The sequence below is a fragment of the Dipodomys spectabilis genome, unplaced genomic scaffold, assembly GCF_019054845.1.
Source record: "Dipodomys spectabilis isolate Male_0828 unplaced genomic scaffold, ASM1905484v1 ptg000096l, whole genome shotgun sequence".
NCBI lineage: Eukaryota > Metazoa > Chordata > Mammalia > Rodentia > Heteromyidae > Dipodomys > Dipodomys spectabilis.
The window spans coordinates 7,161,092-7,179,258 of record NW_024870773.1 but is presented as its reverse complement, the minus strand read 5'-3'; the positions used below and the strand labels follow the sequence as shown (position 1 = coordinate 7,179,258).

The following is an 18,167-nucleotide window of genomic DNA, read 5'->3' as shown; positions in this document are numbered from 1 at the left end:
TTTCTTTTCTGAGACTTTTCTGATCCTAAACTTCTCTTAGAGAGTATATTTCCTCCCCAACTTACTAGTTTTATTTACTGACTTACTCATTTTTGCAGTGCTGAGGATAGAATTTAGTACCTTGCATATGCTACATCAGCACCCTATAAACCTCCCAGCTTTATATGTAATTCTTTAACACCACTCTTAAGTCAGAACATCTGAGATTTGAACCTTAGCAGCTAGGTGAATGTCTGGGAAGAAATACTCATACTGAAGAAGTAGGTTTTTCTCTCCAGCTACTCAGATGGTAATATTTAATACTGTCAATCCTTATGTAGATGTGGAACAGCAGATACATTTGACTGTGACTTAATGCATAAAATTTTAAATCCAATTTTTAATCTTAAATGTTATACTAAAATTGAGTATATTCTGTTTTGTTCTGGTACCAAGCCCAGTTCTTCAGGCTTTTGCTTGGCTTTTTCACTCAAGGCTGTTGTTCTATCACTTGAATCACACCTCTACGTCTGGCTTCTTGCTGGCTAACTGCAGATCTATGTATTGGGATTTTGTCTGCCTAGGCTGACTTTGAACCTCAACGTCAATCCTCACATCTCAGCCTCCTGAGTAGCTAGGATTATAGGCATGAGCCATCATTGTCTGGCCACATATTTTTTTTTTTTGTCAGTTGTGGGGCTTGAACTCTGGGCCTGGGCGCTGTCCCTCATCTCTTCAGGTCAAGGCAAGCGCTCTACCACTTGAGCCACAGCGCCACTTCTGGTTCTCTGGTGGTTTATTGGAGATAAGAGTCTCACAGACTTTCATGCCCCAGCTGGCTTTAAACTGTGGTCCTCAGATCTCAACGTCCTGAGTAACTAGGATTACAAGCGTGAGCTACCGGTGCCCAGCTCACATGTGTTGTTTATAAAGAACAAAAAGTCAGTGTGTGTTAAAGATAATGATTATAGGACACCCATAGAATAAATATCCTTGTTTAAAAATATACTCTTAGGTTGGGCATGGTAGCTTATGCCTGTAATCCTATGACTTGGGAAGATGAGGCAGGAAGATTGTGAGTTTGAGGTCAGCCCGGACAGTAAGACCCTATCTAAAAAAATTCTCTTGGAGCTGGGAAGATGGCTCAGTGGTAGAGTGCATGTCTTGCATGCATGAGGCCCTGGGTTTGATTCCTCAGCACCACATAAACAGAAAAAGACAGAAGTGGGCACTGTGACTCAAGCTCTTGAGCTAAAGGGCTGAGGGACAGTGCCCAGGCCCAGAGTTTAAGCCCCATGATCAACAAAGAACAAAACAAAACAAAATTAATTATATGGGAACACATTCAAATTATATTGAGAAATAAAGGCCAGCAAACAGAATACATAGTGTTATCCTACTATTATAGGAAAAAACAAACAAATGAAAAAGCAAAAACAAAAATTAAGAAAGCAAGCCAGAAATGATTGTGGAAACACCAAAATGTTAACCTTGTTTTGAATAAATGAAGCCAATACATCCAAGCATATGTACTACCACATTTTTACCTGTCTTGGTTTTTGGTTTATGAATATCGTATTTAGGAAACTTAGATCTTAAGAAATCTTAAGGTCTGGGGGCTGGGAAGGTGGCTCAGTGGTAGAGCGCTTGCCTTGCATGCCTGAGGCCCTGGGTTCGATTCCTCAGCACCACATAAGCAAAAAGAAAAAAGCCGGAAGTGGCGCTGTGGCTCAAGTGGTAGAGCGCTAGCCTTGAGCTGAAGAGCTGAGGGACAGTGCCCAGACCCAGAGTTCAGGCCCCACGAATGGACCCCCCCCCCCCCCCGCAAAAAAAAAAAAAAAAAAGAAATCTTAAGGTCTGGATGTAGCTTATACCTATATGGAGCTGGCTGGCCATTGGTGTCTCAGCTTCTGCAGCTTTCAAGATGGAAGATATGTTTTACCCTTTCCACCTCCAGGATATGAACTGCTGGAATGCATTTAATGGAAAAAAAAAAAAAAGGTACAGATGGAGATAGTTACTCTGTGCCCCTGGCTGAGTCCTAAAGTAAATGGATACTTAGCTTCAAGGTGGCCTTACTCTCCTGTCCAAATAACTTTAAGAAAAAATGGTTACAGAAGAGTATTGGGAAATCACTTTCAATTTTTACCTGGTTTTGGCCTGTCAGATAAATGCTTTAGGTACACACAATCAGTAACCTTCCCTCCAGTTTACCCCTTCCCTCCAAGATCTATTTTTGGTACACAGCATCCTATAGAAATCATGCTTGCTTTGGTCTCCAGTGATCTTATTTATTTCTAGGGCTTGAACTCAGGGCTTGAGTGTTGACCCTGAGATTATTTTGTTCAAGGGTAGTGCTCTACTTACTTGAGCCACAGGGCCACTTCCAGCTCTTTGGTGGTTAGTTGGAAATAAAAGTCTCACATATTTTCCTGTCCAGGCTGGCTTGAAACCAGATCCTCAGATCTCAGCCTCCTGAATAGCTAGTATTACAGGTATAAACCACCCAGCTTGGCAATCTCATTCTTTTTGATTCTCCTTGTTGATCTCCTTGATTGTCTTGTCTCTTGGCTTGTCTAGTCTTCTAGGCTTTTCCTGGCTCTTCTGTCTCCTGGAAGATGGTGTTCCCCAAGGCTCCATACCCGACTCCTCTCACTCTGTGAATCATTTTTCACACTTCTAATCTTACTCGATGGGTCTGAAATCAACACTTTCTCCTTCTGGGAGGAGGGACTCAAATCAGGGTGCCTATCCAAACAAACGACATTGTTACTTAAAGGATCAATGAAAATAATTATTGCAAAAGGAAACCGTTTATTAAAGGTCAAAGGACATTTTATTTCAGTTACATTTAAAGGAAATATTTTACTTCCCTAAAGTTCCAAGGAAACATTTTATTGTACTAAAGTTTGCTTATACAAAGATAAGAAAGATAACTGTTTCCAAATTTCAGAAACGAGATACAATTTTATTTTCTCAATGGCAATGATAGCAGTTCATCATAATCTCATTGTTGAATGCCCTCATCTCTATTTTCTTTTGTCCATCAGCCTGAAACTTGACTTAATCCTTGCAACATGTTTTACATGAGCAGATTTCCAATGACCCTTGCATTTCACTCCTTTACCTATCTTTACCCTTTATGCCACATTAAAATGTATGTAAAGCAGTACATAAAGTTGTAGGTTCTGTCTACTTAAGATTTTAAGGCACTTACAGGTTGTTCTCTGAACGTCTGTGTCTGTCTCTGTCTTCCTCTCTTTTCCCTCCTTCCCTCTCTTGTCTCTTTCTGCCCCTCAGAACCTTGCGCTTACATCTGAGCTGTCCACAGTAGTCAGAAAGTGCCAGTTGGTGGGTTGAATAAGTTAACAGTGATTTGACATAATTTTATTTACATGAATATTAACACATACTTTTTCAATATGTTTTAATTCTTTTCTAAAATGGGATATTTATTCTTCTGGCAAGTTAAATGTTAGGATGTATGACTTGGAAAAGGCAAATACTATTAGTTTTAACATACGTATATATTTAATTCTTATGTGTTTTTTCCCACTTTTTAAGGATGGGCTTTTATTATTCTGGTAAATTGTTAGATATATTAACAACATCTATTGAGTTTTCACTGTGGGCACAGATCATTCTTCATGCTTTCATGAATTGTTTTGTTTAATTGCTCAAAAATAAGATTTTAGGAACTTGAGGGTAGGCAGTCTGGAGCTAGCCAAGAGAGTGAAAAGGAAAGAACACACAAAAAACTTGAGGCAGGGAAGACATGTGTTTGGAAGCTGATGAAACTCACTAAGAATTTGTCTTAAGCAGTGATAGAAATGATATAGGGCCCAAGGCCTTGATCACCATACTAAAACTGAACGTGGCTTTCCTAATGGGTAAAATTGACAGTGGTTATAAATATATGACTTGGGGAAGAGAGAAACAGAATGGAAGGAAGGTTTTAGGAACAGTTATTTGGTGACAAGCATTAGAAAGCCCTGCTAAGGATACAGTTGGATTGTGTTCTTCATATTCAGCCAAAGATCACAAGATGATACTGGAAGTGATCATTAAAACATAGGTCTCTGTACTTTCTATTCCTACTCTGTCCACTCAGATTCTTGCCAGTTTTGTTTCATAACTGGGTTGTTGTGGGAGCCTCCTACTGAATTCTGGCCAAACAGATCACCTCATTCTTATTTACACCAGGCAGTTCCTCTTTCCTCCATTTGTTTTGTCATCTTTCAGAACCAAGTCCCATATTGCCTTCTTCTTGCTTAATCCAAGGGGAATTGAGTGCTTCGTCTTTATTTTCTTGAATTGAGTTTATGCTGCCAGGGCTGGCCTCAAACTCACCACCCTCCTCCCTCAGCCTCCCAAGTGCTGGGATCACAGGTATAGGACAGTGTGGTTGGCCCTGACTATTCTCCTTCTGGAACAGACACAGCGCTGCATTTCACCGTACTGCCTTGTCATTTGGTTAACTGGCGATCCATTTACCAGTACTTAGCACTATCCCCTACAGTGGCAGCAGGGTATTACTTATTATTTTGTACTCAATTTATGACAGGAACTGAAACTATTCTAAATGCTTCAAATCCTTTCCCAAACATGTGTTTCCTTTTGAGGAAAAGTTAGCATACTCAGCATTACACTAGTATATGTTTTGCCGCACCACGAACTTCAAGTCACATTTGTTGGTAATACTTTTCTTTTTTAAGGAGGAACTTTAAGGTGGGAATAGAAAAGCACGTTAAAGACAGTGCAAGGTTAGCCATGTTTTCAAGGAACTACTGGGTAGGAGGAAAGAAGCGGAGGATCATCGAATCTGAGTCAGCGTTGCTGTACTCCTGCTCCTTAGGATGAGGAAAAGTGAAGTGAGCATGGGAAGGTGTTGGGACTTCAGCCTTTGGGTCCAGACATCCAAGAAGGACCCGAGAGTTAGAAATTTAGGACACTGGGCTGGGAAGGTGGCTCAGTGGTAGAGCGCTTGCCTTGCATGCCTGAGGCCCTGGGTTCGATTCCTCAGCACCACATTAAAAAAAAAAAAAGCCGGAAGTGGCGCTGTGGCTCAAGGGGTAGAACGCTAGCCTTGAGCTGAAGAGCTGAGGGACAGTGCCCGGGCCCAGAGTTCAGGCCCCACGACCCGACCCCCCCCCCCCAAAAAGAAAGAAATTCAGGACACTGAGGAGCTGGATAGACAACTAATGAGGAAACAGGTATCTCAGCTGGCAAATTATCTGCAAAAATACCTGCTATGTTTGTAAGCATATCCTTCAACTTGCCCTATAGGAATGATTTCAGAATTTCCAAAGGACAAGGAATTCATTAGCATAATGCCTATCATTACTACTATGTGGAAAATAAGGGTTTAAAGACCGTTCTTGGACTAGTTATGACTTAGGACTGTATGCTGTACTGTGAAATCTTGAGTTCTTCAAACACATATTCAACTACTAGGATTTTTTTAGGAAGCTAATATTGTAGGCTGGAGAGGACTACTACAATAATGTGCAGCCAGTATTTTCAGAGCTGTTAAACCTAGCAAAATAGGTGTTATATTCCATGGTACAGTTGGCAATGCCTAAGGATCCCAGAATGTGACATACCCTCTCAGGGCTTTGAGTGGCACATGCCACTGCTCTTGATAAGATGCCTTTCTTCATTTTTGTTTTTGCACCTAACCCATACTTATCTTACCCAGCTTTACTGAGACATCATTTTCTCCCAGATTCCTTCCCCAAATACTTCATTAGAGCAGTGCCCTGGGTTGGAAAGCCACTCCTGCCTATTCCCACAATAGCATGTGTTTTCATCCTAACCCTCATCAGAAGGGCACGGCCATTCACAGATCCTTCCCTTTGGGGAAGCTCAGGTGGAGTTCTGTGAGTTGTAGAGCAATCGGCAGCATACTTGGAAAGGCATCTCTCTAGCCATTTTCTCACTGAATGAATGCATGGTGGGCGTGTTAGAAAGATGGGTGAAAAAGCCCACCTGCCTCACACAAGTTGAGCTGTATTGGGAGTTTACTCTTCCGTGTCTTCTCCCCACCTGGTGGAATGTCGAGAACGGTGAAGAGTTCCCTATAATTAATGGTGTATAGAAACCAACCAGGAAGATAGCCCGTTTGCCAATGTGCCCTAAGCTAATAACAGTTCCTAGCAAACCCACTACTTAAGAATAGTGATTATTACTATAACTGTGCGGCCCCCAGGGAGAAAAGCACATTTATCAAACATGTTTGTTTTTTAAGTATTTTTTTTAAACTTGGTGAACGACTGAAAATTTGCTGCCGAACTTAATCTACCCACCCCACCCATTGTCCCATTTTTAAAATAATTCACTGGAAAGTGACGTCTTGATCTCCGTCTGCACAGGTAGCGCACCCCAAATGCTAGCTCTCGGCGGTATCCGTCTAAAAGCTGGTAATGTGCCTTTTGATTTCCTCTTCCGTCTCGTGTGTGGCGGGAAGGCGACCGGGATTGCTACGATTCGGTTTCATAAACAGGTTCAGAGGATAAAGTGAGAAGAAGAGTCATGAACCCCTTCCTTGGCTCTGGTGGAGCTCTCAGAAAATCCTGATCTGGCTGCACGGCACCGGCTCGGGAAGGTTTAGAGGTTTCCCCCGGAGGTTACAATGTATGCCAACTATTAACTCTCAGCTACCAGATCCAGGCCCTCTAGCTGAACACCACTTCTTCCCCAACCCAGTCCGCCCTTAGTGGGGAAACTGAGGAGCGATGCAGTTCTGGTGGGCAGTAAACAAAAGAGAATCGCCGGCTTAAAAACTTTGTCCGGACTTCACTTTTTCTTTAGCTCCTCATCCGTTTGCCCTTTTCCGCTTCCATGGCCGCGGGCACTGCGTCCTGCATCCTCCCCGGGCACCCCGCGGGCTGGAGGTGCGCGGTCTGCCCCCCCTCGGATGGATAGATGGATGGAGAGAGGATGACAGGTGCTCGCGCCCGCCCGGGGCTCCCGGGGCCACCACAGCGCCGCCACTGCGCTCTCCCCGGGCGGGCCGCCTGCGCGCCGAGCCGCCGGGCGTGCGGCTGGAGAAGGTTCGCCGGGCCGCCAGCGGGCGGACGGGAGCGAGCGAGCCGGGGGGAAGACGAGCGAGCCCGCCCGCTGCCGCTGCCGCTGCCGGCGGCGACCCCCGACGTCCTAGCGCGCCCCCCCCCCCCGGCGTGGTCGTCCCCCACCCACCGGAGGGGGGCCCCCCGAGGGCGCGCGGCCCGCCAGCCGCCGGGCCGCGGGGAGCCGAGGCCGGCAGGGCGCCGGGGGTTGGCGGGACGCGCGCTCCCCGTCTCGAGCCCGCGCTGCCCCCCCCCCCGTCCGCGTGCCCGCGCCGCTGCGCGATGCAGTGTGGGGAATGGCTGGGGTTGGCTGAAGAGCGCACAGTGGAGTTTTAATGTCCGCCATGTTGGCCATGGCGTATTGAAGAGAGCGAGCGAGCGAGGAGCGGAGCGGCACAGCGTCCCACCCTCCCGGCTGGTGTTAGTGCCCGGACGGCGGGTTCCGCGCTCCGCCCCTCAAGTCCCCGGCAGCGGCTGGCGAGTGGGGACCGAACCCCCGGTTCTCCATGATCCCGCTGGCCGGGGCCGTTTCCCCAGAGCGGAGAGGCTTCTGCTGCGCCTGAGATGAGTAAACTGTCGTTCCGGGCGCGGGCGCTGGACGCCTCCAAGCCGCTGCCGGTCTTCCGCTGTGAGGACCTGCCCGACCTGCACGAGTACGCCTCGATTAACCGGGCCGTGCCGCAGATGCCCACCGGAATGGAGAAGGAAGAGGAGTCGGTACGTGTTAACTCCCCTGTCCGACCCGCCGCCGGGCCCCGCTCCCTTCTGCCCGCGGCGGCGGCGGCGGCCGAGCAGCAGACCCACACAAAATGGCCGCCATCTTCTCTCCGCCGCCGACTCTCGGTCGCCGGCCGGGCCTTTACCCCGCCTCCCCGGCCTCCGTCCCCGGCCGCCGCGGCCTGGACGGGGCCTCCTCAAAGGCCACCCGCCGACCCTAGTTACTTGTACCCAGGTCCCGTGGAGTTCGGGGGGCCTGAAAGGCACAAAGGGGTCACGTGACGAAGCCGCCGGCAGCCATTTTGTGGTCTTAGTTCTTGGGTTGGGCCTTGTGCATCCGGAGAGGGGAACGGGCTGGGCGGCGGTGGAGGGGAGGGGGGGCGGGGGGAAGAGCGGGTGTGCGGCGAGCCGGGAGCCGGGGACCCGCCTGCAGCCTCGCCCGCGGGCCGCTGGGGGGCGCTCCAGGGCCGTCGCGCCGCTGTCGGCGCCCGGGGAGCGCCGGCTCGGTGCAGCGGTGCCCGGGACTCTTTGACTTCCCCCGTGGGCGGGAAAGCTGGTCGGGCTCGGTTGCAGCCTTCCCTCGCAGCCTGTCATCTCGGACTGCAGCTTCGAGACGTGTTTTCTCGCCTCCCTGCGAGGGCACCCGGGCTTCGCCCAGAAGTCCTAACTTTGCTAGAAGATGAGTGAGACTTCCTGGCAGCACAACCGCTTGCAGTCAATCCGACTCTTTTTTTCTTTTGCATCCAGTCTCAAACCCGGTTAAGTGCGAGGTTGATCAAGTTCAACCGCTTATCGCCAACCCGACTTTTTTTTCTTTTTTTTTTTTTTTTTTGCTTTGACCCTGGGCAATGATTGTGTTGCAGATTTGTTTGCAGTACGTTACTGAATCAAAGCCTGCAACTTTTTATTTATCCTTAAAAATTCCTGGTACCTTAAAATTTAAGCTCGCCTCCTTCTTGCGCTCAAAGCAGAGCAAGACCCAATTTAAGTAAATGTTGGCAGATCTAAATTTCAAGAGAGGGTCTTTTCCTATTTGATTCCTGACAGAGCTTCACAGATAATACTGTCATTAAGTTGGGTGGGCTTTGGTAGTTCGAGGACTGTTCACAGCAAACAGTCTGTCGATGCTGTAGCTTTACCTTGCTGTGGAAGTTGGGTTCTGACACAAGGGTAATAGAATCTTCCTCTCATTCCCCCCAGATGCTTGACAGTATAACTTGATGACTTCTAATCCTAAGGAATTGCATACCTTGGTTTTCAGGTACAGCCATTTAAACAGGGTGCAGTGTATTGACAGTTCAAGGAAGTCAAGGATTCACGTGGACGTGTGTGCTACAATTTTGTTGTGGAAAATTGTACTGTATTACTTCCATTGGTACTGTAAGAATTTTCTATGCTCTGTAATGTTTTTGAAAATAAAACTCTTTAAACTGTTTGGGTTATTTAACCTTTTAAAGTAAAATAGTTCTGCCAGTGGAATGTTTCTTTGGAGAGTAGTATCTTAAAACCATCTTAAAGATAAGTGTATGTAGTTGAGATTGTCTAGGGTAATACTGACTTTTGAGCACGTTACCTGTGTGAACAGTACCTTTAAATTTATTTTTACTTGTATCAACTCAGAGTAGAATGGTGCTATTTGTTCACTTTCAATAAGTTACTTGTTTTAAAAATTAAAGTACTTGTGATTGCAGAATCTTGTCTTTTTGTTTTATTTTTGTTTCTCTTTATAAGTTTTACAGGTAATACTTTGAAGTTGGGGTACTGGTGTTATCCTAGCCCTAGGAATTAATTCATAGTTCTTGTTTTTCATCCAAGGAAGGGGAAAATATTGATTAAACAAGAGAGCACTACAGTACACTTAAAAAATTTAGTTAAGTCTTGCTTGTCTGAATACATAAGACAGTCCTATGAGAGCTGAGCTCAACTTCAGGACCGATGCATGTTAAATTGTGCAGATAAGTTTTGTTTACTGAAATAATACTGACTTTTTTTCTTTTTCTTTTTCTTTTTTGGTCGGTCATGGGGCTTAAACTCTGGGCCTAGGAGCTGTCTTTCAGCTCTTTAGCTCAATGCAAGCATTCTACCACTTGAGCCATAGCGCCACTTCTGGTTTTTTGGTGGTTAATTGGAGATGAGTCTCACGGACTTTTCCTGCCTGGGCTGGCTTTGAACCATGATTCTCAGATCAGCCTCCTGAGTAGCTAGGATTACAGGTGTGAGCCACCAGCGCCCGGTTAATATTGACATCTTACAGGGCAATGTTTGTTATTTGGTGGTGGTATGTGGAGTTCCTGCCTTTGAGGAATTCTGAAATATTTTCCCCTTCAGACTACTGTTTCCCATCATCTGTTGAGAGATTTTTCATTTCCCAGCCAACCAACAAATACTATGATGATCAGTGAAGCATAGCTCTCAAGAAGAGATATTGAACTTAATAAAGGAAAACTTCCTGGTGTTCATGCTGTAAAGAGTCCTTACAGTCTGCTCCTGTGATTCATGCTTTAGTGTCAGGCTGTGGAAATCACAATTGAAAGAAGGATGTATTACAAATTGAAAATGTATACAAGCTAACCTTAGGAAAATGAAAGGCAGTAATTTGCCGAAGCATTTTGTACTTAACAAGAGAAAGCCTTTGACACATTGCCTATGTATCTTGACTGTCCAGCTTAGAAAAACAGTATCATTTTATTTGGTCCTGAAAGATGGGTGAAGATTTATATGAGGATAGTGGTTTATACACTATCTTAGTAAGAAAGCATTTCATGATTAAAATACATCTACAGAATTGTCACATGAAATATACCTGTTTATAGATACTTGTATTTTGTATTTTATTTCTTGACAAAAAAAGTTTTGTAGATTTTGTTTTGGTTTTTGAGATGGGTTCTCTGTGTCCCAGGCGGGTCTGGAACTTGTGGTCCTCCTGCTTTATACTATGTAGTGCTGGGATTATAAGCATGCTTTGCCACACCAGCTAAGAAATCTCTCAATCCTGAAAAAATACACTACTATTCAGCCAGTAATAAAACCTTAATATATTTGTCCTAAATTAGACTTGCTTTTAACTTTTTAAAGAAACATTAGGTGGAGTTCCTATCACAACTTTAGAGCTTAATTTCTTTTTAATAATTGTAGTAGAATTACAAAATAACTCCAGATGATAACTAATGAAAGGACTTGATTGAGTCATAGATTTTAGGGATTAAAGTTTGAATCTAGAATATAGTAAATTGCAGTAAATATAGTAAATTTCTAAATCAAAGGTAACAATTGATGAAGGATTTGTATATAATGAGTTATAGAGGTAAATTTTAAACCACAAGGAAACAACAGACTCAAATTGATGAGATAAGTGAATCTCTTTAAGGGGTTAAAACAAAAGTTTAAACATGGTAGGATGGATGTGCTATTATAAGTTATCATCTCTAAGTTTTGGTTATATTATTATTTGGGGTCTTAAATTTAGTCTTAAATTTTGCCTAGCACTGGTTGCTCACGCCTATAATCCTAGGTATTCTTTTTTTTTTTTTTTTTGCCAGTCCTGGGGCTTGAACTCAGGGCCTGGGCACACTGTCCCTGAGCTTATTTTGCTCAAGGCCAGCACTACCACTTGAGCCACTGTGCTGCTTCAAGCTTTTTATGTTTATGTGGTAGTGAGGAATGGAACTCAGGGCTTCATGCATGCTAGGCAAACACTACCACCAAGGCACATTCCCAGCCAGTCCTAGCTACTCTGATGGCTGAGATCTGAGGATCGCCCATTGGAAGTCAGCCTGGACAGGAAAATCTGTGAGACTTTTATTTCCAATTAACCACAGAAAACTGAGTGTCATGTGGCTCAAAGTGGCAAAGTGGTTAGCTTTGAGTGCAAAAGCTCAGGGACAATAACTAGGCCCTGGGTTTAAGCCCCATGACTAACACACAAAAAAAGTTCTTAGCCTGGGCTTGGTGACACAAGCCTGTAATCCTAGCTACTTGGGTAGTGATCAAGAGGATCAAGGTCAGCTCAGACAAAAAATTTAAGAAGAGACCTTGTTCTGCTCCCCCTCACCCCCAATCCACCAATAAATCCTGATCTAGATGACATGCAAATTCTTCCCCCCCTTCTAAACCCTCCCCCCTCCAGTCCCAGGGCTTGAACTCAGGGCCTGGTGCCACCCTGGAGCCTCTTTATACTCAGCCTAGTGTTATACCACTTGAGCCAACCACTTCCAGCTTTTTCTGAGTAGTTTATTTTAGAGGTAAGAGTCTCACAGACTTTCTTACAGAAATCCTTAGATCTGAGCCTTCCAGGTATGTACTTTTTATAGAAGTATAGGAATTTCTCCACCCAGGCCTGCTAGGCATAAACTTAAGACTTTATTCCAAAAAGAACTAAAGCAAGAAGGCTTTTTTTTTTTTTTTTTCCACTCCTAAGGCTTGAATCTGGACCTGGTCACTGTCCCTGGGTTCTTTTAGCTCAAAGCTAGCACTCTACCACTTGAGCCATAGCACCAGTTCTGGCTTTTTCTGTGTTTAATTAGAGATAAGAGTCTCATGAACTTTCCTGCTTGGGCTAGGTTTGAACTGTGACCCTCAGATTTCAGCCTTCTGAGTAGCTCGGATGACAGGTGTTAGCCATTAGTGCCTGGCAAGCAAGAAGGCTTTGGTTTAAGTGGTAGAACGTTCACCTAGCAAGCACAAAGCCCTGAGTTCACTAAGTCCTAGTACGATCACCATTCCCTTCCCCTAAAAAAAGTTAGAAGTGAAATGGTATTTGGCAGACAGGAACTACTTGTACCCATCATATTTTATCTTTTATTTTGTTGGTAGTAGGCAGGTCTTCATTTGTGAAGAGTTACTTTACCGACTGTTTTGTTACCTGGGCTAGGCTAGTTTGGCTGGGATACTTGATGTAATTAAGATGAAAATGATGATAGTCCATTGATACTGTAGGATCTACTTACTACTACCCAACTGCTTAATTTTGTTGGGTTCTAACTGGACAGAATAGTCTTGTACTTGTACTTCGTACCTTTTTCTTTCCCTCATTATTGGTGCAAAATACTATGTTCATAAACCCAAAGTGGAAGACTTCATAAAGTAGAGAGGAGTTTGTTTTCAATTAGGGAGAAATTGGATATGTTGCATATTCCTAAAACAATAAAAAATAGTTGAGCTCTGCATCATAAAGTATTTTGTAAGTTAATCTAGTTTTAAGTCATTGTAGGAGGTAATTTTTGAAAGAAACCAAGTTCTTTTTTTAAACCTTTAATATTTAAGCCATGTTCTTTTAGCCTTTCTCTCTGGAATTATAAGGTCAGACCAAATTTCCCCATTCTGCCCACTGTCTTGAAAGTGAAGAGAAATATGTGAAATTTTAGGTGTAATAGAAGTGAAATTTAATAAATTATAGTTTAGATTAAAAAGGAATTGAGACTATTTGAGGAGAGTTTGCATTACATAGCAAAGTGTCCAGATTAAAATCAATGATAATCTAGTTAGAAATAATGAATTCTGATTTAGTAATAATGAATTCTGATTTTAGCTATTACCCTATTTAAAATACTTTACCAGTCCTGGAACTTGAACTAGGGCCTGGGCACAGTCCCTGAGCATCTAGCTCTGCCCAGAGCTTCATGCCTGCTAGGCAAGCACTACCACTAAGCTGCATCCCAGATACTTTTGAGTATAAATTCTTAACCTGGGACACTGAAGATATAGGACTGAATGTGGAAGTTGGTGAGTCCCCATAGTATGTGTTAATTTTTGCGATTCCCTTCCCCCTGTTGGAGAGGAGATTCATACTTGATATCAGTTCTTCAGTGTAGTAGTTAATAAAATAGTTAAATATTTCTATTTTGAAGTATTTAAGGATAACTGGTAACCCAGGAAGAGACTGAAGACTCTTAAGTACAAAAGGAGTCTCTGTAAGTAACTTCAGTGCTTAAAGTATTGTTGTTAACTTTAGGCAATGCTTCATTTGATATATCAAGTTTTGGATTAGTATATATCTCAGCTTCATGGTTCTTTTTTTTTTTTTTTTTTAAGCTTCATGGTTCTTATAAAACAATAAAGACTGATGGACTCATGTATCTACAGATATCTTGTGGGTACTTTGTAATCAGTGATGGAATTTTTGTGAAGTAATATTTTTGTTAATTAATGGAGCTTAAAAAATGCTGTTTACATACAGAGCAAAAAGGGGTAAAAGGCTGCTTAAAAGTTTACCAATTTAGGCAGGGCTAAATGTACCAACCATTTCTAATCCTTTATTAAAAACAGACTTGATTTTAGTTTACTTTGCATTCTGTGTTATATTTTCATGAGTAGTAATGGCAAAAAATAAAAAATGTTTATGGAAGCCATATAAATACTTGTATAGTTGTATCTTTAAGCACTTAACAAAGAGTTCTGTTTACATATATGAAAATGTCGTTTCTGCTACATTTCCTGAAAAGCTAAGAGTGTTAATAGCACAAGTTAAAAGCACAAGGTAGCCTTTTAAAGAGAACAAAATACTGGGGAGTAATGTCATAGTTTGTGATTCTTGAAATTCAAGAGACCCACAGAATTTTGATATTGAAATTTGGAAATAAATTGTGGGGCACTCGGTACAAAAGTGATGAGAGTATGAAATATGTTCAGACAACTGAAGTATGTATTTTACTTTTGCAGTAAACTCTGGGGCCATTAAAATGTGTTTTCTACTGTCTTGTAAGAATGAATCAAATGATAAGGATTCAATAATTTAAATAATTAGAATTATTTTCAGAGAATAACTTGATGCAGTGTTCAGCATGTTTGTGGATTGTAGTCAGTCTTTGTTGATCAAGTTTCTTTTTCCTCCAGTACTGGGGTTTTTACTTGGGGCCTTTTACTTGCCTTCTTGGATCTCTACCCTTTGAGTCATGTCTACGGTCCTGTCCTTTTTTTTTTTCCTGGTTATTTTTGAGAGAGGTCTTAAGAACTTTCTTATCTCCAGCTAGTCCTGCTCTCAGCCTCCCTAGTAGCTAGAATAACAGTCATGAGCAACTAGAACCTCTTTAGTTGTTGATCTTTTTTTTTTTTTTTTTTTTTTTTTTTTTTTTTTGGTACTGGGGATCGAACCCAGGACGTTGCACTTGCTAGGCAAGCGCTTTGCCACTGAGCTACATCCCAGCCCCTAGTTGTTGATCTTAAAGCTATTATAATTAATTGCTGTAAGCTGTCACATATGTATGTGTATATATGCATATATATAGACATGTATATATACTTCTATCTCTCTTTCTCTCTCCCCCTGTCTCTCTCTCTCTCTCTGCATATATATATATATATATATATATATATGTAGTATATAGTATATAGTGTCGGTTGTAGGGCTTGAACTTGTCCCTGAGCTCTTCAGCTCAAAGCAAGCACTCTATCACTTGAGCCACAGTGCCATTTCTGGTTTTCTGGTGGATAATTGGAGATAAGAATCTCACTGACTTTCCTTGCCCAGGCTGGCTTTGAACCACGCTCCTCAGATCTCAGCCTCTTGAGTAGCTAGGATTATAGGTGTGAGCCATCAGCACCTGACTAATGTTAAATATTTTTATTAATTTAATTTTATTATTTTGTGCCAGTCCTGAGGCTTGAACTCAGGGTCCAGACCCTGTCCCAGAGCTTTTGTGCTCACTGGTGGTGCTGTACCATTTGAGATAGCCCCACTTCTAGCTTTTTGATGGTTAATTGGAGATAAGTCTCATGGACTTTTCCTGCTGTGGATGGCTTCAAACTGCTATACTCAGATTTCAGCCTCCTTGAGTAGCTAGGATTACAGATATGTGCCACTAGTGTCCAGCTCTGTGACATTTTAAATACAGTGAATACTTATCCACCAGCCCCCTTGTTACAGATAGATGATAAACAAAGAAGAAAACTCTGATATTGGTTACAGGTTCTGTGAATGCAAATATAATGTGCTCTTTGAGAATTGAATGGAGTTTAGTTTTAGATTTACATTTTAACATTGTAGTTTTAAAGTTTGGATGGGGCTGGGAATGTGGCTTCCTGGGCTTGCCAGGTATGCATTAAGGCCTGGGTTCAACTTCTCAGTACCACATAAGCAGAAAAAGCCGGTGCTCTGGCTCAAGTGGTAGAGTAGCTAGCCTTGAGCAAAAGAAGCTCAGGGACAGTGCCCAGGCCCAGAGTTCAAGCCCCGGGACTGGCAAAAACAAAAACAAAAACCACAAAAGTTTGGATGTACATTGTAACATAACTGCTTAATTTTGCAACATTAAAGCAACTTACTTTGGTTGAATTTCCCTCAGTATTATATACTGGTTGAATAAATAGAATGTGGTCTTAGTGTGGGTCTATGAGCCAAGATAACCCAAGCTATAAAATGTCCTATAGATAATTTAATATAGATTCCAATCTTTTTATGTATTGGAATAGATTATTTTGGCAATTTAGAATCTCAAAAAGCAGTTGTTATCTTCTGAGAAAATATACCTTTGATTTTGTGGCTTTTAACAAGTCACTTAATTTCCACTGAATTTAATGTAGTCTTTCTTATTTTGATAGTCAACTTGATCTCATGGGTAACTTGAATAAGGCAGTATATGCAAAAATAACAGGCAGATGAATATTTTTATTTCTAAACACTAGTTGAGTTTTCACAATGACCTTTTAATGGTGCTCAAAATGATTTCCCATTGATATATCCCTTATGTTTGTGATTGACATGAAAATGGGCTCTTCCTATTTAAAGAGTGTGAGATAGTTGTAAAAAAAAACACACACACAGTGATTTAAATTTAAGTAATCATAAATTCAGACAAGTATCAAAGTGGGATCTACCAGACCTAAGTCCTAGTCCAGCCTCTAGTGCTATATATATACATGTATGCTCCCAGGTTTGCTTTTTCTTTTTCTTTTTTGTCAGTCATGGAGCTTGAACTAAGGGTCTGGGCTCGGTGCCTGAGCTCTTTTTGCTCAAGGCTATGGCTCTACCACTTTGAGCCACAGTTGTACTTCAGGTTTTCTAGTGGTTAATTGGAGATGAGTCTTACAGACTTTCCTGCCTGGACTGGCTTTCAACTGTGATATTCAGATCTCAGCCTCCTGAATAGCTAGGATTTAGAGGTGTGAGCCACTGGCACCAACCACATTTTCTTAAAATAATTAAGATTAAAGCCAGAATTCTGTAGTAAATAGTTGCAAGTTCATGTTTACCTGTCAAATAAGTGTCCTAAGATGAAACAAAGTAGAAATACAGCTATTTTGAAATCTAATGCAAAAACTTGATCTTACTATAGCTAACTAGAGATATTTGTGATGAGATGGGCAATACCAAGACTAAGAAAATACAAGTCAATCTTTGTTCCCCTTTGCAGCAAATGTTATTCCTTTAGAATTTGACTGTTTCATGGGTGTTGCATTTTAAATTGTAGGCTTGGTAAGGATATGACTGAGGGGATGAGTATAGGAGCGCGATTGTTTTGAGTGCTGTTGGTCTGTTTTGGTAGATTAGTGGGAAGGAAAACCTAGTTGAAGTAAAAGAAGTTTCCTGAAATTTTGTCTGCTTTGTTCACTGATACGTTTTTAGCAGCTGAAAAATTGACGTTTCCAATGAAAGAATGCAGAGGAAAATAGAATAAATTTTAGAAAATAGAATTTTAACACTACTGTATGTGACAGTGGAACAAGAACTACACAATTTCAGGTAGAAGAAGGAGAGAATAGTTTTCTTTGCATGGAGGTACACAATTGACCTAAGACTTGGATGGTGGGAATGAGCCAGCCCTGTGATGATATGGATGAAGAATATTCCAGGCTGAGAACCTGAAAGAAGATCAGTATGACTAGAACAGAGTAAGAGGTTGGTTATTAGAATATGAGGACCCACAGATCTTATGGGATCCAGATTAGGTAAAGTTTTAATAGGAGACCATATAGTAGTTTTAGTGTTTTGGATTTTTTTTGGGATAATACTGGGGTTTGAACTCAGGGCCTCACACTTGGTAGATAGGCGCTTTGCCAATTCAGCCATGTTTTCAGCTTCATTAAAGAGGTTTTAATGAAGTTTGGTTTGCTTTGAAGTAGTACATTGTTTCAGGTAAAGGAATGACATCATCTAATTTTTTTTTTCAAGAGCATTCTGAGTAATAGGTGGGAAATGGGTCCTGTTGGGCAAGAGTAAGAGTTAATAGTGGTTTTAAGAAAGGTGATAGTGGAAATAAAAGATATGGATTAATTTTTTTTAATATACGTGTATAGTTAATTTTTTGTGCCAATCCTGGGGCTTGAGCTCAAGGCCTGGCTGCTGTTCTGAGCTTTTGTGCCCAAGGCTAGTGCTCTATCACTTGAACCACAACTCCATTTCCCAGTTTTTTGGTAGTTATTTGGAGATAAGAGTCTCGGAGACTTTTCTGCCTGTGCTGGCTTTAAACTGTG

General features: G+C 42.2%; 1 protein-coding gene across 4 annotated transcripts in view; it reads left to right on the top strand.

Moving 5' to 3' along the window:
* The window catches only part of Epc1 (enhancer of polycomb homolog 1), a 99,645-nt gene that overhangs the window by 23,400 nt on the left and 58,078 nt on the right, over positions 1-18,167 (top strand). For 2 of the 4 annotated variants that reach the window (XM_042685958.1, XM_042685957.1), the window contains exon 1: positions 7,309-7,763. The exons of 1 other annotated variant lie outside the window; for it this stretch is intronic. In XM_042685958.1, the coding sequence (XP_042541892.1) occupies positions 7,611-7,763 (153 nt within the window). In that variant the 5' untranslated portion in view covers positions 7,309-7,610. Of the gene's footprint in view, positions 1-7,308; positions 7,764-9,024; positions 9,226-18,167 lie in introns of those variants that run through there. One more of the 4 variants, XM_042685961.1, reaches the window with a different exon arrangement.